The sequence below is a fragment of the Seriola lalandi genome, unplaced genomic scaffold, assembly GCF_002814215.2.
Source record: "Seriola lalandi dorsalis isolate HSWRI2012SDOR001 ecotype SW California unplaced genomic scaffold, Sedor1 jcf7180002054982, whole genome shotgun sequence".
NCBI lineage: Eukaryota > Metazoa > Chordata > Actinopteri > Carangiformes > Carangidae > Seriola > Seriola lalandi.
In genome coordinates, this window is record NW_019525531.1 from 481,840 (window position 1) to 504,207 (window position 22,368).

A 22,368-nucleotide genomic window follows, 5' to 3' on the forward strand; every position below is an offset into this window, starting at 1 on the left:
GGCGGGGCGGGGCGGGGCTGAGAGTATTGACTGCTTTGTTGTCATCACAAAGGCTCTGTTCCTACCTGGTATTAAGAGCGGGTGATCCGATCACAAGTAGTCAGCTCTAAGTTCAGGTGTGAACCCACCCAAGATGCATTGAGGATGCATCTGAGATCGGATCACTCAGACCACATTCAGTGATTTGGTCGACATGTGGCCACATTCTTTTAGCAGTGTGAACGCAAATGTGTCCTGAGCCACACTGAAGGACCAGCTACTCTACTGACATTCTCTGACACAGTCTGATTAGTCCCAACACAGCTTCATAATGAACGGAAAATGTTTTACTATTTCGAATGGATCAAACCTTATTTCACTGTAAGAGCCGTGCGCAGCGCATTCATTTCCTCAACCCTCCATGCTCCGCTTGCTCTCTGTCTCGCTCTCTCTCTCTCACTCACACACACACAACACACAGAAGCCCATCGACAACGGACCCGTCTGTCGATTGGCTGAAAACAACAACGCATACGTGTTTATTTGCATATAAAGTGGGGAAGTGAGATCTGATCACAAGTGGTCAATCGAGACGCATGTGGAGCGGCATTTTAAAGTCAGGTGTGAACTGACGAACTGAGAGCTGACCATTTGTTGTGACGCATGTTAATACCGGGTCTGAACAGGGCCAAAGTTCCAGAAGTCCTGACGGCTGGTTTTAAGGCTCAGTTTCTGAATACAGGCTGTGTGCATTTCTCTGTGGACCGAGGCTTTGATACTTTCACAGTATTAATATAGAACCTAGACCTGATCTATAATCAAACAACACACGGACATCTACCTTTAGACTGTATGGGACCTTTAAGTATTAGAGTTTGGAGGGCCCACTCTAATCACCAGGGTCATTAGTTTGAAACAGACCCTTGACACAAACATGGAAATGGAGTTAGAGTGGGGAGGGGCTGGATTGGAATTGGGCCATAGTGTACACAAAATAATAATAAGAAGTTATACCAGGTAACTGTCTGTGTAAATAGGCTGCTTACACCCACTATAACAACTTCATTAGGTGATAACATGTCAAAAATAATGAATGCAGCTTTAAAAGATTCCACATGCACATTAATTCCTTGGCTCCAAATCTTCCTTCCTTTTTTGTGAGTTTATTTTTCGGTGATTTGTTTTGTGTTCATAATAAACTGATGTGACAGACTACATTTAAGTTTCCATTCATTGTGCTCTGGCTGTTAAGAGGGATTTAGAAGCATTTAAAATCAAGTTTCTTTAATTAACCAGGTGTTAGTAAAAAGAAAACAGTAGAATCTGAATTAAGTCAGTAACTAGGCTTAAAACTTACACTGATAGTTATAGTCTGTGTGTGCAGAAATCATCAGTTAATCATGAGCCGGCAACTGGGTGATTAGAAAACTGCATTCAAGCACATTTGCAAGTATATGCTCCATTTACATACTTTGATTCATTTATTGTCTTTTTCTGTAATTGTTGCACCTGAGTGTTTGTTATTTCACCACAGATCTATGTCAAACATCATTTTCTTTCCTGCGTGGAGAGAACAGACTACAAAGCCTTTCTCAGTCTAAGCCTAAATTTAGTTCAGTGCATCAGCTCATCAAATCACACTCAAGCAACAAAGCCAGCCAAAGCTAAACGTCTGCTTTCAAATCAACAGGCTGATGATCGTTATTTGGAAATGAGTGATGAAATTATTGCCTGAAACATATGGTAATGTGCAATGAAACTGCAACGAGAGATAATAAGGATGACAGCAATAATCTATGGCAGGCTGTTGACTGCTGAAAATGGCCTTGTTTCAACTTTTAATGCCCTCGCCTGCTGCTTTACTGTCACTTTATCAGTTTGAAAGATTGGGTTTCATTTGTCTCTGACTGTGGACTCTATCTGTTGTTATTGTTACCTCCACCGAGGAGGTTCTGTTTTCACCTGTGTCAGTTTATTTATCAACAGGATTATGCAAAAAGTACCCAGCCGATTTACGCCTAGCTTGGTGGCAGGATGGCGCACGGGCCAGGGAACAACCCATTAAATTTTGGCGCAGATCTGGATCATTTACTAAGAAGTTGAATTTTTTTCTCTGAAGTCTGGTGCGTGTTGTTTGACGTTCTGGGTAAAGCTATATTAGCCTGCCACTTGTGACAAGAAGAACTCAGATACTGTATGTATTTATCTAAAAGTGGCAATACTAGTATGTCACAAGACTTGTCACAGTGCCCCGAGCTGCATGCTAGCTTTAGCATTCTATCATGCTCACAATGAATAACTTTAAGAAGATGCATCTCATAGTTGGTGAAACATTTCACCTGGCCCATCCCCCATCCCTCCACCAACCATCCACAGAGCCTTGTCACCAGCGTAGCTAATAATATTCTCACCCAAAAAATGTATGAATTAAAACATGTAGATTTTACACTTGCTAGAAATTAAACACCAAAATGAGTGTTTGCTGATGTGAGAACCAGGCCCTTGTCATGTAATGTAATGTAGAGTCCCTTGCTGTGTGTGTGACCATACTCATATGGGTTTGTTTAGTACTTGGATCTCTCACTGTGATCAGGCAGGCCAAAACAAATGTAATAAAAGGACCATTAAATAGAATTTACTGCAATTTTCCCCAAAACATCTCAGACTAACCCAGACATAAAAAAAAGACCCTTAATGTCCAAACAGATTATCGTGGTCGTCTGTCCATTCTGTATCTTTAGAAAAGCAGCTGTTTAAACAACTTTTAGAAAAAGTCAGAATTTTCTTTCCTGCGTGGAGAGAACAGAACAGGACTCTAGTTTTACTCACTGTATCCATGCCAACATACTTCCTGTTTACATCTCACAAAGCATTATGGGAACTGTTATTAAACTCAGAGCATCCTCCAAGTATAAGATCCAGCAATTAGGTTAGCTATCCAACCAATCAGAGAGCTTGTCACATCCCATGGCCAAATTGTTGAGCCTGGTTTCACCAGCACTGGCTCAGAGTTTCACAGAAAGGCTAACTGACTAAGCTAATCAATTAGCTAATAGGAAAAGGAAAAGCAGCTGGAAAAAGGAAATAAGAATTGAGGAAGAAATCCGGGAATGTATTCCCATTTTTGAAATGTCTTTTCAAATTCTATTATTTATTCATGAATTAATAAATGTATCTATAAATGGTTTATTTAATGAGAGTTTTATGCAGTTTTTGTAAATCAATTTTTAAATCTGAAGTGTTTAATGATGGATTAATCGTTCATTTATAAAGAAATTTTTACAATTCCTATTTTTAATGCCTGTTAAAATATGAAATTAAGGAAATGCTTGATTACTTTTCCTGTGACATCCCTGGTCCTCCATAATATTCAGCCCCAGTGTGGATTGAAGCTCAAACCTTGTCCGTGTAAGCAGCAGTTCCCCTCACACTGAGCTTCAGAAGAAATGGGACCCCTAACCCGTGCAGAGTTAGTACCACACTTTACCCGCTGAGCATCGCTGCAATTAAGTTAAATGGGCACACAAACCATATTGCTAATGTTTTCATGAAGCCAGAGCCCCAGAGAAGTGTGGAGATTGCCGAATCCATCAGTGAAATTGCACACTGACATGCCCCACTAAGTTTGACTGCACGATGGAGCTCACTTATCCAAAATGCATCCAATATACAGATATGTCCAAACGCGTGACACGTCATCAGAAAACTACTGACAGACTCATCACAGACAGCAGCTGTCTGTTCCATGCTGCAGAATCATAATCCTCGCTAAAAGCAGGACAATCAAATCATTTCTCTGAATAGACTTTACAGCCAACAAATGACAGTTTGTTAATTTGACTGAAAAGCCAGCAGAAGGGGATTTTATAGCAAAATGGTCATTTATTTTTACTGAAAAACCCACAAACAACTTCATCCTTTCATCTGTGCACAGAGGGAAAAAAATCCTTATTAACAGCATAATTTCATTATGTACTCAATAGACTGTCCAATAATTCCTTAGAGGGAGAGAGAATTTGAGTTTTCTGTAACAAAGGAACTAAAATAAGGTTTCTCACTATTTAGATCTAGAAAGTTCTTGATTTGGATTTGTTTCTATTTCAACCTCAGTCAGCGTTTTCCAAGTGAGCAGCAGTATTTCTACAACTTTTTTTCAATATATATTAAGACCTACTTCACACTGAAACATAGTCATTGAAATGTTGTTGTATTTAACATAGACAACTAGAAAACTTTCAATTTTCAACCAAATTTAACCCCATTTTACATTGCTGCGTAACTTAGCGTTCTGCTACCTCAGTCATTTTCTCGTATAAAGCTTCAGACTCAGGTTGAGTTATTTTCCAGTGTAAATTATTAAGAATTTTCTTTCTGTCTCGGACTGCGCAAATTATCTGTATCCATGCATGTTATATTTTGCAATATCCAGAGAGGCGATGCAAAGAGAAATGATCAAATCAATGCTCATGCACTTTTACTCATATTTGACCTTTACTTTGCTTAACTTTACTTTCATCATAACCAATATCATTCTACTGCTGAACCTTTTCCCTTGATTATTGAACCCTTTTGGCAAATTTTGGGAAATACCTACTTATTTTCACATCTTTTCCAAGCCTTAGATGAGAAGATCAATAACAAACTCTAGCTTAGCCAAGCCTAGCTTAGCACAAAGACTGCGAGCAGGGGGGCGGGAGAATAATAATAATCTGTACACAAACAGAAAAACTGGAGTCATGACTAGTTTCTTGATCAGGTTAGCCGTTTTCCCCATGTTTCCAGTATTTATGCTAAGCTAGGCAATTCACCATCCAGCTCCAGTTGTGTATTTAACGCACAGACATGAGAATAACAGCAATTTTCGCATCTCCTCTCAGAGGTTGATCGGCAAAGGGATTATTTAAGTATATTTTCCAAAATATTGAACTGTTCCTTTAAGGTAACTGTTGCTGGAGGGTTGCATAAAGGAAATGATCTCACACTAATGGAGGATCTCTAAGGCCCAATACGAGATGAAATAATTAAATTAAATTGAATATCTTAATGTAACTTGACAGAAAAAACTCAAACGCGTCTTTTTTTCTCGTTATTTCTGCACAAATAATTGAATAATTGCTTTCATGCAGGTGGAGTTAAAACTCAACCTCCCAAAGCAAAAGAAAAACTTGAACATTGTTGTTTTACTGTTGGATAAATAGGGAGTATACAGCACTCACACAGAACTGCATTGTAAACATGTCGCCTTCTGTTTCTAAAATGACAGCTGGTGTGAAAGTAGCGCTCGTCGCCAGATACAGTGGGAGCATTAGCTAAGTGCATCCTGGCCCTAAAATAGTGGGATTTAAGGAGCGATGTGGAGTAATGATTTTCTGGGAGCATTTATTTTTGTTCAGAGAGGATACGCTCTTACTCCGGCGTTGATGCACAAAAAAAAAAAAAAAAAGGCCAATGGGTCATTAATGAAAGTAGAATAGGCTTAGCGCACTTTGAATAACCATTGGACTTAATATAAAAGCCATCACAGAGTAATCTGCCGCATTTACTCAGGATTAGCATGTGGAGAACAATGCCAGTTTAATCCTAAAATGCTGACCTGTTGCCCAGACGACTGTAATTATGATTGCCAGCGGTCGCATCATTACATTTATGCACATAAGTAATACAGAGTAAATAGAGAGGGACGCGTACTGTGTTTTCAGACTTTTGTTCCACCACTTGAGCCTCTGATCTACTCGTGTTGCTTTGTCTGAACACAGTGTGTGAAATATGAGCCCATACAAATCTACACGGACATTATTGTGACTTTCCTCCAGAAGCATCAACCAGGGGCTTTGAGGATAAGACCAACATTTATCTCTGGGTGCAAGGAAGATTCCTTTATGGTTGCTTTCGCTTCATATGAATACCTGAGTTAAATATATTTTAATTCTGTTACCTTAGTTTTATGTTATTATAGTATAGTAGTCACTGCTTGTTGAATATTACAATTGCACTACTGCTGCCTGAGGTTTCTCCCATTGTTATCCATTGCAGCAGCAGGAATCTGCAGTGTCAGCCACTTTGGTACAGACTGAAATATCTGACATTTAAGGACATTTGTGTTTATGTCGTGTAATAACTCTGGTTATTTTAACTAAACCTTCTGACCATAATCAGGTCAATACTACAGTTTGTCCAGTAGTTGCTTTATCATTAAATACCTGCCAAACAAATGATAAAATTCATTAATACAAGGATTGAACGTGTCATATGAATTTATTTCTCCCAGTACTTATTTTAATACCTGGCATATCTGAAAATTATGGCAATACTAGATATCATTGACTGACATGGCATTGAAAACTGATCAGATAGCAGACACCAATGAGTCCAACAAAACCTAAACGACCATATTGGTTGTTTGTTCCTGTCCCTCTGATACGACTCATTGGAGCATTTCCTGAAGTAGCTGTAGATACGCCACAGATAAAAAGTTTACAATCACTGGTGAATACTGAATGACTAAACCTTTCGTGATGTGACAATGCTATGGTAAAGGTTTGTTTGGTTATAGACACAAAAACAATTTGGTTTAGAGAAAGAGCACGGTTTGGATTAAAACAATCAATTTGTTGTTAAGGTTAGAGGACGTTCGTCATCATGGTTACAATATAAATAAACAAGTGTATTAAAGTTACTATTAACACACTATAAAAATTACTTCAAGACGATTGCACTAATTTCTTTAAACTCATTTCCTGAACGCACTGAATAAATATTGTTAAGTTACTTTGAAAAGAATAATAAATCATGAGCCAAATCAATTTTTGTGATGTAATATAATGTAGTCGAAACTTAATGTCACAGCAAAACTAAGACTGTTTAAGAATATTATAGTTCCATTATTTAAAAAATGCCATAAAGTACAAAAAAGTCTCAGAGGATTATTTAATGTGAACCATCTTTAAAAAACAATATGATAAGAAAGTCACTGTAAACCCTCCACATTAACATGAGAATTGGTGTTGCATTCCCCACATAAACTTCACCAGACACGCCTGTTTTACTAACCTTTGCCTTTACACCTCCTCCTCCTCTTCCTCTTGGACTTTCCTTTCATATCGTGGTCTGACCTCTCCATGTTTCTGCTGCAGGTCCCATGCACCAGAGCCATTCAGGAGAAATGTTTTTTTATTATTATTATTTTAATTCTGTTAATATTTTTCCAGGAGTAGTTTGTCCTCTACTGCTTCTTCTCTTCTGTCTGTCTGAAACCAACGCTCAGGGAGGATTCAGAGTGCAGCTCTGCAGCGGGAAGCCCAGTACAGTGACTGACTTCTCCCCCCTGCTGCCGGCTTTAGGAGGCAGGCGGCTGTTACGGCTGTGACATCATGAGGAGGGGAAGAGCTCTGGTTGAGGCTGTGATTCAGCATCACTGAGAGAAAGTCGCTGAGTTTTTGTGGCATCGGCCGGTAGTAACAGATTAACCACTGAATCATGCTGAGATGCTGGATTATTTAATTTTAAAGTGCTTTAATCATGTCTGGAGGTTACTGGTGGAGAAAGAGAGCAGCAAGTTTTAAAGTGAGACTCTGTCTTTAACAAAAAGTAAATTCTTTGGCATGAAAATCAAAAATTTGATTTCCATGAAACAAGTCCAATGTACCAAACCTAGTATTATTATTTTTGTCTTGGCTGTTGAATCCTACCCAAGAGACCAGATGTACTTACAATTATCTCCAGACACATCCTAATTGCTTTCTTTCATTTATCAGCTCCTTTGATGAATTACATAATTCATCAGTACGGTCACTTGTTAGCTCGTTATCTCAATTTTGTCATCGTTTGCCATGGCAGACATTTTATGTTTGAGTTAATGTTTGGATTTTGTCACTTCCCGTTTTATTTTTTTAGTGGTTTCCTTGTGTCTCGATGTTTGTAATTCCTGTCTTTATCCTGTTTCCCTGTTCGGTGATTGTCTGCCCCGCCCTAACTGTCAAGTTTGTGGTTAAGCTAGGCCAAAATGCAGCCGAAAACACAAGGGAGTAGGTGGAAAGAAATTATTTTAATATCAGAAAAGTGACTACTTACGAAACACACAAGGAACATGAACAGGAACCAAAAGCACTAATAAATCACAGGGGATAACAACATCAGTCCGAAGACAATTGCAGAAGAACCGACTCAGACAAAGGGAAGCACAGAGACTATATAGACAGCTCCTCCAGTGGAACAGGAAGGAAAGTAATCGGGCAAGGGAAGGAGCCTGGGACCACAGGGGCAGAGCAGGAGAGCATCCACTGATGCTCAGGGGCAAATCGGGGCAACTCAGGGGGACCGCCCGAAGGCCTGTTCAGTGGGGCAACCCGGAGGTCGGGCAAACAGACGGAGAAGTTCTGGAGGCCGACGGTGAAGACTGGGTCTCTCGGGAGGTTGAGCAGAAGGATGGCGGCGAAGACGGGGTCTCTCTGGATGGCGAGCAGGAGGACGGCGTCGCAGGCGGAGCCCCTCTAGAGGATGACCAGGAGTTGACTGGGTTGGTGACTGGGGAACAGGAACAGGCGTCGGCCGGACCGCAGACTGGACATGAGGTGCAGGTGTCAGCCAGACCACTGACTGGGAACCAGAATCTGGAGTCAGCTGGACCGCCGATAGGAAAACAGGAGCTGAAGTTAGCTGGGCTGCCAAACACGAGTAGCAGGTGTAATGTCGACCGGGACCCCCAACGCTGGAACTGGTGCTGCCTCAGCCAGGGCCCACGATGCAGCAACAGATGAGACGCTGCCCAGCACCACCAACTCAGGAACAAGGGAGATGTCAGCTGGGACCCTGACACAACAGCTGATGCGAGAGCTAGTATGGTCGACTCAGGAAAGGACAGCAAAGGCTCTGGATAGCTAGGCAGCTGAAGACGATGTTCACCTTTTGGATAACTGACTAACTGCCTGTTGCTCTGAGCCATCCCTGTTGCTAGTCATTCAGTCAGTGCAAAGCTATCAACTACATTTTATCACACAACTGCTGTGGGTTCACATGTTTTCAGTCCTTTTACAACGTGACCATTTAGGAGCGCAGCAACAGCAGGCGTACCTGAACTTCATTGTCATGATAACAATAATTAACACGTGGTTAACCTTGTGGAACGGTGTGGTTAAGTTTAGGTACTTGGTTTGGTTTAGGGTTAGAGTTTGGGTAAAAATAAGCACTTCTTTAAAGTTCCCATAAAGGCAGATGTCCATGTGTTGTTTGATTATAGATCAGGTCTAGGTTCTATATTAATACTGTGAAAGTATCAAAGCCTCAGTCCACTGAGAAATGCACACAGCCTGTATTCAGAAACTGAGCCTTAAAACCAGCCGTCAGGACTTCTGGAACTTTGTGATGTCACAACAAAGCAGTCACTACTCTCAGCCATGCCCCAAGCCCCGCCCACCTGGACCCACCATCCAGCCTTGCAGGATTTGGTTGCTCTGAGTATTTTTATTCCATCACTCATGTGGTGAATGTGTTATGAGCAAATGAGAAAAATTAATTCAGAAAAAATCATGGTATGGCTAATACTTGATCTTCTTGATATGTTTAATCCACTAAATAAATAAATAATCATCTACATTCAGCACCAACCACACATATATATGTGTACCATATTCTATGCCGTTCATAGGGCAGTTATAAATACTGCATCCATGCAGTGATTTGCTACTTTTACACACTTACAGATGTATTAGACATTAAAGCACTGAAATGTAGATTAGAAAGATGCTCCTGCTGAGATGTTTCTGCAGCAGCAGGACACAAACCAAGTTTCTCTCCATGCATCAACACTTTTATCTTCTTTGTCTCTTCTGCCTTCAGTCTGCAGGCTCTGAAACCAAAGCTATAGAAGATGGAAGAAATGCCTAAATAAAAAAAAAACACACACACGACATTTACTGTGCCATAGTTGAATGAAAAAGCTTATGTTAGCTTTTTGTTGTAAATGTCTGAATGGATTGTTTTGCATTGTGACATGAATTTTCCAAGCCACAATAAAATCAAACTACAACACAGAAAACAACATGAGGCGGTGCAGGGGAGCTTTTTGATTTTTCAGATGCTAAAATGAAAAATAATTAACTGTTTGAACCTTTTACCATGTTTTTCATTTATGACATAAATACATCCATAAATACGAAAATACAAATGTTTATTCAAGTGAGTCATCAAATTAGGCCTAGGGTGGTGGCCTCATGGTTAAAGCCCTAACAGGTAACTTCTTTTTTTTTCCACAAGTGTTTTTGTTGAAAACATTATTTGAAGATACGGCAGCTATACCCATAATACATAAACATGTTTTCCTAATTTCTTTCCTTTTTTACCCACCCACTCAAAGCTGCAGCTGGGTGATTACTCCCCCACAAGATAATGATAATGTAAGAGAAATTGAATTAGAAGAAGAATAACGAAATAAACCATAAGATGCCATAACAGTTGAATAACACATGCTTGTCAGCCAGAACTCCACCCAGTAGTATTCAGCAGTTATAATCATATATAATTTTACATGTAATTTGTTTTAATAAATTTACATATATAGATTAAATATATATAGTCAAAATATATGGTCGCAACATGTTATATAAAAATTCATCATATAGATATTTATAATATATGTAAATTTTACATCATATATATGTTATAAACATATATCTTCATATATCCAGAGGATGTATATGTATATGTGATAATAATATATCCCCTTATATGTGAAATATATAGCAACATTATTCTTGATATAAGGACATATATGTCATATATTACATTTCTGTATGTGAGTTATCAATGTCCCATCAGACATGAAATCCTCCAGGGAAGAAGAGGCAGAAGGTGGATTTGGACTCTTTCAGAGGTGAATACACCTTAAAAAGCCACAATCTCTCTCTTTTTTTTATGCATACGCAAATATAATATATGTAGGTTACATATATTGAATTTCCATATATAAGGGTTAGGGTTAGGGTTAGTTAGGTTAGGTTAGTTTTTTATTTCATATGTACAGATATGAAAAATATATATATGAAACCTATTAGAAATTGGAACAATTTCATGTATTGACATACAGTCTAGATCTAGTCTGTGTAAATATTTATGTATGTTTGCTTATATTGTAAACAGATGTTACATTAATATAACCATTTTGTGAAATTAGACATGTTTAAAATAATAAGAAATGTGCAAGAAATTTGCATAAATGAAGTAGATATATAATGTTGACAAATGTTAACACATCATTTTTACATAGAAAAAATATGCCATAAATGCATCACATAGATATTTTGAATATATGCACATATACAAATTTTACTATTGGCATTTCATATATGTTATGAACTTATATCTTCATATATCCAGATGATGGATATATGTGATAATAATATATCCCCTTATAGGTGACACATATGGCAACATCACTCTTCATATATAAGGACATGTGTGTCATATATTACATTTGTGTATGGGGAGAACAGATGAAGCCACACCCAAAAAATATCATTCAGGACAATATTTAGAAGTTTAGAAGAATTGTACTAAAACACAACCAAAAACTCTGTTATCTTTGGTCAAGTGGGTGTGATTTACTGTAGCAGGAGTTCACCTATCACATGTGTCATCTGCTTTTACAACCAGCTTGCTGAGTCAGCGTTTTGTCAATCAGACAAGCACATGAAGAGGTACAATAAACTTCATTGCGAATTTCTTCCCAACACTCCACTAAAGTCTGATTCGAGCTCTACATCCCACCTGTGCCTCGTCAAAGTCTCAGAGGTCTATACAAGATCATAATATGTTTATATCTTATTAAGAGATTTGGGGGGGGGGATTTCCTCTAGCAAGGAATTGCAGGAAGCCAGGGGGAAATGAGCGGAAAGCGTCACGAAGCTCACTAAAGCTAACAGATAACTTCTTGACAAGGCCGTAACCCACCAGGAGAAATGGGCAACCCAGCTGTTTACCCCAGGGCCCTGTGACAGGTTAACCAGCCGAGCTTCTTGATGCCGTGATGAAAGAAACTCAGATAAAGTTAATCTAAGTAAAAGCCAAAGAGAGATTTAATTGACCAGAAAGTATGAAGTCACTTAAGGAAAACAACAAATCCTGACAGTGTTATTGCTCTTTCTACACGTTGCCTGTGGAGGTCACAATATTGTCTTTATTTTTTTTTGACTAAATCAGTCTCTAACTGTGGGGATCCATCACAGCAGACTTAAGATGTGTCGACAAAATTTCTTTAAAACCCTCAGAACTTGCTTTTAAATCCAGGAGAGGTCCTAAAGTTTCCGAAGAAACCAAATATTTCAGGCTTAAATTTGGGGGAAATGTGTCTAAAATGATGAAGATGACATGTAGAATATTTGATGAAATGATAAAAAACGTGAAGTCTTGGGTTTGAATATTTCACTCAGCATAAGCATCATATACCGTTGCTTCAATGAAGAGCTGGGACAAGTTTATACAGATTAAATAATGTATGTGATTCTGTGGGATAAGATGATTTTAACAACCTTAAAGCTACTTCGTGGGAAAAAGACGAGAGAAAACGGATTTTATGTGATGAGAACATCAATAATAAACCACAGAATACAACAAAGAAACAAGAGAAGGATTTTTAAAAAACGTTTTTTTAACAGACATTTTGATACCAGACCTTCTGCTCTAATTTGAACTATTCACCGTTTTGCATCATAATGCCCGCTTTGCATAATCTTCCCCACTTCTTCCCACTTCACCTTTACTTCCAATTAACAGCAGCTGTTTAATCCCTGCCAATCACCTTCTTCAAACTGATCATCTGAGTGCATTACATCTAAGCTAAAATTCTAATCGTACCCTCTGCTTTGCTTCCCGACATCATTTTATTGTCGCTATCATCACATTTCATCACTTCACTCCTCATCTTTGGCCTTTGGTGGGTTTCTGTCCTCTTGGTTTGCAGGTTTCCGGTGCCTGACTCTCTCTTCAGAGGATTAGCGAGATGATGTACCTCTTTGTTTATCTCCACGGCTGCGCTGAAGGTTGTGTGCTGTGGGGATTGTGTCAAGCCTCTGGGATTCACATTTCTTGTAGTATTTCACCTCACTGACGCCCGAAAGCTGTTGCTTTCTTGTATGATTATCCACACTGTCTTACCACGTGCCCTCAATAATCGTGTGCTGTAAGTAAATCCGAGCACAGCAGAGGGAAAGGAGGAATGAAGTGAAGGCAACTGTAACTCTCCCTCATTTATCTGACTTTCCTTTGGAGGATTATTCTAATCTGTAGCCGGAGAAGTGTCAGGGATTTGGCTTAAAATCAGGTACATGCAAGTACAGGAGTGCAGCATTTGTAAAGTGACTAAATTAAAATAAAGGTACACTTGAAACTGGGAGGCCGGAATTTCCCGGTTCCCAGTCGGAAATCTTCAACTGGAACGCTCACTGAAGCCAGATTTCTGACTCACTCACGCCAACCTCAAAATCCAAGATGGCTGCTCTGCACATCAACAGGAATCTATTCTTTATTAGCACTTCTGCCTTTTTCTGTCTCATTAAATCATCAATCTCGCCCTACACACAGTACTGTTCAATCTATCTGTGGACATGCTGCTGCGCTGTATGTATGTGCAAAATACTGCATAATGCATTATTATCAACTGGTATTGCTAACAATAACAACAACAAGCAAGCAACAACAATAACAAGCTTCTGACTTGGTGTAATGGAACGCGGTCAACTCATTCCCAGCTCCGACATCCGACTTCTTCAGTAAATGAATGCAGCGTTATCGCAATGTTGGCATAGGTCAGTCAGTCACTCTACCACTTGGGTCAAAGCCAGGTAAAGCATATATATATATATATATATATTTTTTTTTTTGTCAAGAGTTAGATGAAAAGAATGAAACCAGTCACTAACACTAAATATAGAGCCAGTTGGTGATTAGCTTAGCATAAGACATTTTTAATATGTATGTGAAACAGTAAGCATATTGCTTATTTAAGTTGTGGTTTAAGTCTGAGTTAAATGCTATTATCAGTTGTTTACTGTGTTTAACCAGGATCTGAGTAGAATTTTAGAGGCAACACGATTGCATAAACAATCAATGGAAAGACATGATTTTGATGTGAATTTGCTCATGGCAGCACAACGTGAGTTAGAAATAATAACAATAATATTTATGGATCTATATCAGAAACCTACAGAGACCTCACTTCGCTTCCCGTCTGGACTCTCTTGTAGGACAAGCGACTGCAGCATTTTCTTATAGTTTTGTCATCACCATAAAACAACCTAATTTCTACATTCTCGTTTATGTACAGATTTAAGAAATTAGATATTATTACATATTATTGTGTAAATGTATCTTACCTTGTAAAATTCTTCCACGTAAGATCCCAGAGGCCGGTAACTAGTAGATGTCCTGCTTCATTAATAATGCCGAGAACATAATCTAGAATATTCTGAATCCGCCCCTGGCCAAAATAAAAAGACAACATTATTTGATTATTCCGTGTATTTTTTATTTATATGTCACAGCTTCATTAGAAGTTTATCTCTGCTCTAATTAGCTGCAGCATAAGCTTTACCCTTCAGGCTGTAAGACCAGAGGCATAGCAACGAATGTGGTTCCTACATTTTAATACCCCGGAAGCACTCGTTTTAAAAGAATGTTTCATTTTGTTTGTTTCAAATTGATCAACTTTTTCTGGAGTCTCAAGGCTCCAAGTAACTCAAGTGAAACAGAGAAAGGACAAAAACTCTGATAATTCAACTAAATTAAATGCTGATTTGCTAAAAAAAAGAGCTAGAAACAACATTACAGAGAGTATACATGCTGCAGAGACGAACCTGCAGCTTTCTGATGTGTTCATCCATGTGATAGAAACAAGATATTATGGCAGCAAAAATGATAACATGTCTGACATCTCCTCCTGCTGTTTCCAAACATCAAAACTGTTAAGGTGAGATGAAGTAGATGTGGGACTTTAGCATCATGCAGACACAACAGAGAGGCTATTGCAGCGTCTGATGAAAAACAGATAGATTGTACTGTATTTCAGCCTGTGGCTAAGATCCCACAGGGCAGGGAGAATGAAGTGCTCCCCAAAAATGAGCTCGACAACCCAGCAAATAGGACACAGCAGCTTCCCTGTGTGCTCCTCAGGCCAAACATTATACTGTACATTAGATCCATCTCAGTGTTCCTGTGTAAAGAGCTGCTGCTGCAGCCCGTAGCTACGCTCTCTCCAGCGTCTTCAGTCAGGTTTGGTGGCAAGGACGACTTGGCTGCATGTACGGGAAAAATGACGACATATCTTTGTGTCATCTGGACATTTTGTCATATTACAGAATTTGCATATTCATGTTTCCCTCTCTTCTCTCTCTTCAATTCTTTTATCTTCTTATCCCACGCTTCTTTTGCCTGATTTTATTTTATGTGTTTCCAACATGTTGTCCCTTGTTCGATTTATAATTTGTGGAGAGCATTGCATTTTTTTATGCATGTAATGTAGTATATAAATAATGTTTTATTATTAATTTATTTAATCTGCTTCAATATAGCATCTTAGCTAATGTTTTCCTGATGGAGTATGTTTTTGTAATGAGATAATCCTGCATGATGCAGGAGTAAAACACTTGAACTCTATTTAAAATACTCATGCTTCAGTTATTGGTTGTGCATTCCAGCTAAAATATGTGGCTTTGGTCATTGGTAGGAAGCCGGTGAGGGATCATGTTCTTGTTGCTGCATTGTGAACTCCTACTGGATGGTGGATTAGGTCTGGGGCGGGTGGTAGCATGAACCTCACTTGCATTTTGTGTATTGTTTACCTGCTTTGCCTGATTATCTTTGTAAAAACTGTGGGTCAAAATGAGCTGTTTAATGACAGATGCCCACACAGTCTGACACAATCTGCTTTTGATTCTTTTGAGCTGTGAAAAAACCGCAGAAAACTGGTCACCTTAGTTTGTTGTGGATGTTCGGTATCAACATATTTGTGACTTGTGAAAAAATGTAACTTAGCAAAATATCCTCGTTATCTTAAGAATAAGATGTAGGCTAATCTGGTCCCAATTTTGTTTCCTTCCTCAAGCCATGACCATTATTATAGTAACCATTGCAACGAAGGTAGGTACGCATCTTCCAGTACAGTCCGCTTAACCATATCATTGTAACCATGACAACCAAGGTCTGGTACACCTGCTGCTGTAGGGGTGGTATTTCAGGAGACACTCCTATGGGTCATATCATAGGGTTGGAAAAAAACGACTTATATGGTTGTTCAGGTTGGAGGACTAGTTCTTACAATAACAGATAACAGTGCTGAACAATATCTTGTTTTTATGATAATGCGTATCATTAAAAACAGGAGCAACAGTTTGTAGTTTCTTTTCTAGCTTCTTTTTTCTTTCCACTTGATGTTCCTTCCTTCTTTCATTGCATCCTTGACACTTCTGTGACTAGACATTGAATAAATATACATAACTTCTTCCTTTCCTTCTCTCCCTCCCTCCCTACCTTTGCCTGTTGGCTTCCTCCCTTCCAGTCACCTACATTGTTACTGTATGTGTGTGTGTGTGTGTGTGTATGTGTGTGTGTGTGTGTGTGGCTGTGTGTGTAAATGGGGTGCGTTAGTTTTATTGTTTTTGAGAGCGGCACCGTGAAGTCAGCCACCCTGGTCATGCTTGAGTGATGTGGCGGAGAGTTTCATTATGCTGTGAAATAACGATCATACCATGATTAAGGTGATTAGATTTCATGAATATTTGAAAGGCGAACCAAATTGCTGATTAAATATTTACTGGTGGTTTCCTTTCTGACAGACTGGGAGATCATATCACATTTCCCAAATGGCTTACTGTACTGTACTGGAGAGTCTTCATGTGTTAGCACTACACTCCAATATCATATAACTGTATGTTAATCAGGTGAACGACTGTCAATTTTAATGAAGTTTATTTTTAGTTATGCAGCTGCGAGGTGTGTGAATCATATCTGTGTGTTCAGACTTGACTGAGTTATGAGTCAGAGATAGAGTACGAATTGTGAAGCAGATTGTGGCGACTGGGTAAGTTTTTTAATTAATCTCTGTAGCTCAAAATTGTGCTCAAGTACAGAACTTAGTCACTTTCTACCACATAAAGTAACTAATTTACCATAGAATTTACTGATGTTATTATATAATTTGTTAAAAACCAGTTACCCGTTTGACTGTTTGTGTCATGTCAGTTAAGTTGCTGTGTTAAACTTAACAAGCACCTGAAAGCTGTGTTATGGGAAACACGAACCACTGGCGGCACCAAGTGGCAGCAAGAGGTAACTGTGGGGTTCACAGGCTTCAATATAATATATATATATATATATATATATATATATATATATATATATATAGAGAGAGAGAGAGAGAGAGAGAGAGAGAGAGAGAGAGAGAGTCATGGATATATATATATATACTGTGGTGGTCACACCTGCCGATTATGTTGGAAATCACCAAAAAATGACTTAAAACAACTATTTCTGGTATCACTGAACTACCAAACTAACTGTGTCTCCTTCCTCACCCTTCTTCTTTCATTAGATAAGTTACACTCCACGTTACAAATGCCAGTTTCCATAGCCAGTGACAGGTACAGCTATAGGCCAAGTCATTATGTCTGAGAAGGAGCCCCACACCCTGCACTTATAATTTAATGAAGGACTTCATACAATTGAAATCAGAAGTTTACCTACACTTAGGTTGAAGTCATTGAAATTCATTTTTTAACCACTCAACACATTTCATATTATCAAACTATAGTCTTGGCAGTTTTGAAGGGGCATCTAGTTTGTGCATGACACAAGCATTTTTTCCAACAATTGTTTACTGACAGAATGTTTCACTTTTAATTCACTATATTACAATTCCAGTAGGTCAGAGGTTTACATACACTACGTTGACTATGCCTTGAAACTGCAAATGATGTCAGTTTAGAAGCTTCAGACATTTATTATCTAAAAGTCGAGGTGATCACTGTTTTAAATATGAAATAAGCTGGACTGTAAAAAGAAAGGTTAAACACACAGTATCAAAATCCTCCTCTTCCTGGAATAAAACAAAGCCTGATACCCCTCCCTCTTCTTCCTGCCCTCAAACACAGTGAGCTCCACTCTGTCCATATATTTCCTTGTTCCCTCCCCTTCAGATCTACAGTTTGAAGATGGGTGGAACCAACATGTGTTGAAGTGCAAGAGCTGACAGACCCTGTTCACTGCAGAGACACATGTTGTTTAGATCAGAGCTCAAACTACTTTCAGTTCTGAGGAAGTGAAACTCAGACAGTCGTTGACACAGAGAGGTGAAATGGCGCAGAAAGGAGTTCAGCTGGACGAGGAAACAATTTGCTGTTCAATCTGTCTGGATCTACTGAAGGATCCAGCGACTATTCCCTGTGGACACAGCTACTGCATCAACTGTATTAAAACCCACTGGGATGAAGAGGATGAGAAGAAAATCTACAGCTGCCCTCAGTGTAGGCAGACCTTCACACCGAGGCCTGTTCTGGTGAAAAACACCATGTTTGCAGTTTTAGTGGAGGAGCTGAAGAAGACTGGACTCCAAGCTGCTCCTGCTGATCACTGCTATGCTGGACCTGAAGATGTGGCCTGTGATTTCTGCACTGGGAGAAAACTGAAAGCTGTCAAGTCTTGTCTGATGTGTCTGGTCTCTTACTGTGAGCAACACCTGCAGCCTCACTATGAAGCAGCTCCGTTAAAGAAACACAAGCTGGTGGAGCCCTCCAAGAAGCTCCAGGAGAACATCTGCTCTCATCATGATGAGGTGATGAAGATGTTCTGCCGCACTGATCAGCAGTGTATCTGTTATCTCTGCTCTGTGGATGAACATAAAGGCCACGACACAGTCTCAGCTGCAGCAGAAAGGACTGAGAGGCAGAGAGAGCTCCAGCTGAGTCGACAACAAATCCAGCAGAGAATCCAGGACAGAGACAAAGATGTGAAGGTGCTTCAACAGGAGGTGGAGGCCATCAATGGCTCTGCTGATGAAGCAGTGGAGGACAGTGAGAAGATCTTCACTGAGCTGATCCGTCTCATGGAGAAAAGAAGCTCTGATGTGAAGCAGCAGATCAGATCCCAGCAGGAAACTGAAGTGAGTCGAGTCAAAGAGCTTCAGGAGAAGCTGGAGCAGGAGATCACTGAGCTGAAGAAGAAAGACGCTGAGCTGAACCAGCTCTCACACACAGAGGATCACAACCAGTTTCTACAAAATTACTTTTTGCTTACATGTCTCAGTGAAACTGTATACCTTCCCAAAATCCAGCCTTTTTTTCTGCAGCACTTCAATGGAGTGAAAAAGGCTGTTTCAAAGATTAAAGATAAACTACAGGACATCCTGTGCAAGGAGTGGACAAACATCTCACGGACAGTGACTGAAGTGGATGTTTTACTGTCAAAAGAGCCCACGAAGAGAGCTGAATTTTTAACATACTCACGTCAAATCACACTGGATCCAAACACAGTAAACACACGTCTCTCATTATCTAAAGGGAACACAAAAATAACATCCCAAACAATAGAACAAAGTTATCCTACTCATCCAGACAGATGTACGGACAGGCATCAGGTCTTGAGTAAACAGAGTCTGATTGGACGTTGTTACTGGGAGGTGGAAAAAGGCATTGGGGGAGTTTCAGTAGTTGTTACATACAAAGACAATGACACTGTGAAGGAAAAATTTGGATGTAATGACAAATCTTGGGCCTTAGATTTTTTCAAATGTCGTTACGAATTCAGACATAACAATATCACAACTTCAGTCTCAGGTCCTCAGTCCTCCAGAGTAGGAGTGTACCTGGATCACAGTGCAGGTGTTCTGTCCTTCTACAGCGTCTCTGAAACCATGACTCTCCTCCACAGAGTCCAGACCACATTCACTCAGCCTCTCTATGCTGGTTTTCATCTCTATGGTCCCGTTGGAAACACTGTTGAGCTGTGTGGACTTGAGTAGACAAGAGTTACTTGTTTGTCAACATTTGTATTTCTCAGTGAAAGAGTGGTTGGCATTATGAAAACTTGTTTTTGTTATGCTGTTCTGCCCTTCACTGCTAATGCTAACTACACAGGTATTCTTAAATTGTTGCAACACAATTATTATAATTTTGAATCTAAAATATGAAGTATGCTCCAGTAAAGGCTTATTTAGGTTTGAGGTCAGTACTCGTGTAAATATACTTTCTACACATTAATGTTTATTGGTTATTGCTGATGATCATTAGTCCGGTGACAATAAGGATTCCATTTAAATTTAATCTTCTGTCCTGCTCTTTATTTGTCAGATATTTGATGATATTGACTTCTCCACCAGAGGGTGCTCTTTACATATTCCTCCATCATATACTGCTTTTTTTTCTGTCAGTAAGTAGAGTAAACTGCATTGCCAAAACTATGTGGACACCCTTCTCCAGCATCTCTTGTGTTCTTTTAGTTTGGGGCTTATTCCCAGTTTGAGCCTCTTAGTTCTAACAAAAAGAAATCTTGATGCTGCAGCACATTGATACTCAGACAGTGGTGTGCTTCCAGCTTTGTAGCAACAGCTTGGAATGACATATATGGATGAAAAGGCATTTTCAGATGTCTACATACTCTTGTTCATGTTGTGTATATATGTATTAAACACTTTTCATAAAGATTAGATTTATTTATAAAATCTTTTGAGTTGCTGATGAATTTCTTTTACATATCTTTCTGACACTGTGAACTGTCAGAGATGCAAATATATTCACCTTATATCATCAACATCTTCTCATCTGCTACTGATGTAACAGATAAGATATCACATGTTTGTCTCTTATTAATTGACATTACTTTTGTTGTCCAATGTGATGAATTAATGAATGTATGTATATATTTATTTTACCGTGACTATTCCCTATGGACTTAGCGAAAGAGAAGATGAAGAGAACTTTATCACGTTTTTCTCTTATTGATTAATATTACTTTTGTCGGCCAATGTGATGAATTAATGAATTTATGCCTTTTCATTTATACACAGATTATGCATATGATGATAGTTCTTATTATCCTTTGTTTGAGTTGTACATTTGGATACATTTGGTACATTGGATGCTTTTCATGCTGTGTGAAATAAAAATATTCTCAGTAGAGTTTGATGTAGAAATCCAAAAATAGATCAATTATTGCAAAAAAGGAAGGAAATACTTAAAGTACTTCATCAAACAGACATAACTATATTTAAACATATAATTGCTACTACAACAGTGATTTCTCAATATTTCATCTATTGTATTTGATTCATTAAAACCAATAAAAACTTTAATGAAATTGCATTTAGGAGAACAGAGAAGCTGATTCTGAAAAAATGAAAAGACAACTAATAATGTCCTTACTAAACCCAGAGATCTCAAAAAGAGTTTATTATCTAAAAGTCGAGGTGATCACTGTTTTAAATAAGGAATAAGCTGGACTGTAAAAAGAAAGGTTAAACACACAGTATCAAAATGCTCCTCTTCCTGGAATAAAACAAAGTCTGATAACCCTCCCTCTTCTTCCTGCTCTCAAACACAGTGAGCTCCACTCTGTCCATATATTTCCTTGTTCCCTCCCCTTCAGATCTACAGTTTGAAGATGGGTGGAACCAACATGTGGTGAAGTGCAAGAGCTGACAGGCCCCGTTCACTGCAGAGGCACATGTTGTTCAAATCAGAGCTCAAACTAGTTTCAGTTCTGAGAAAGTGAAACTCAGACAGTCGTTGACAGTGAGAGGTGAAATGGCGCAGAAAGGAGTTCAGCTGGACCGGGAGACCTTCTCTTGTTCGATCTGTCTGGATCTACTGAAGGATCCGGTGACGATTCCCTGTGGACACAGCTACTGCATGAACTGTATTAAAAGCTTCTGGGATGAAGAGGATGAGAAGAAATTCCACAGCTGTCCTCAGTGTAGGCAGACCTTCACACTGAGGCCTGTCCTGGTGAAAAGCACCATGTTAGCAGTTTTAGTGGAGGAGCTGAAGAAGACTGGACTCCAAGCTGCTCCTGCTGATCACTGCTATGCTGGACCTGAAGATGTGGCCTGTGATTTCTGCACTGGGAGAAAACTGAAAGCTGTCAAGTCCTGTCTGGTTTGTCTGGTCTCTTACTGTGAGAAACATCTCCAGCCTCATTTTGATTCACCTTCATTTGAAAAACACAAGCTGGTGGAGCCCTCCAAGAAGCTCCAGGAGAACATCTGCTCTCGTCATGATGAGGTGATGAAGATGTTCTGCCGCACTGATCAGCAGTGTATCTGTTATCTCTGCTCTGTGGATGAACATAAAGGCCACGACACAGTCTCAGCTGCAGCAGAAAGGACTGAGAGGCAGAGAGAGCTCCAGCTGAGTC

General features: G+C 39.2%; 3 protein-coding genes across 3 annotated transcripts in view; 2 read left to right on the plus strand and 1 right to left on the minus strand.

Moving 5' to 3' along the window:
* LOC111647080 (inactive double-stranded RNA-specific editase B2-like) overlaps positions 1-7,132 on the minus strand; it is a 42,406-nt gene extending 35,274 nt beyond the window's left edge. Inside the window, exon 1 of the mRNA XM_023396696.2 lies at positions 7,030-7,132. Within this exon, the coding sequence (XP_023252464.1) occupies positions 7,030-7,132 (103 nt within the window). The remainder of the gene's footprint in view (positions 1-7,029) is intronic.
* An 11,138-nt stretch (positions 7,133-18,270) lies between these two features.
* On the plus strand, positions 18,271-20,679 carry LOC111647070 (tripartite motif-containing protein 16-like). Its single transcript, XM_023396680.2, has one exon. The coding sequence runs from the start codon at positions 18,317-18,319 to the stop codon at positions 19,976-19,978; it is 1,662 nt and encodes a 553-aa protein (XP_023252448.1). The 5' UTR covers positions 18,271-18,316; the 3' UTR covers positions 19,979-20,679.
* Positions 20,680-21,586: 907 nt separating this feature from the next.
* The window catches only part of LOC147817256 (E3 ubiquitin/ISG15 ligase TRIM25-like), a 1,063-nt gene continuing 281 nt past the window's right edge, over positions 21,587-22,368 (plus strand). The window contains exon 1 of the mRNA XM_087171238.1: positions 21,587-22,365. Coding sequence (XP_087027364.1) covers positions 21,759-22,365 — 607 coding nt within the window. The 5' untranslated portion in view covers positions 21,587-21,758. The remainder of the gene's footprint in view (positions 22,366-22,368) is intronic.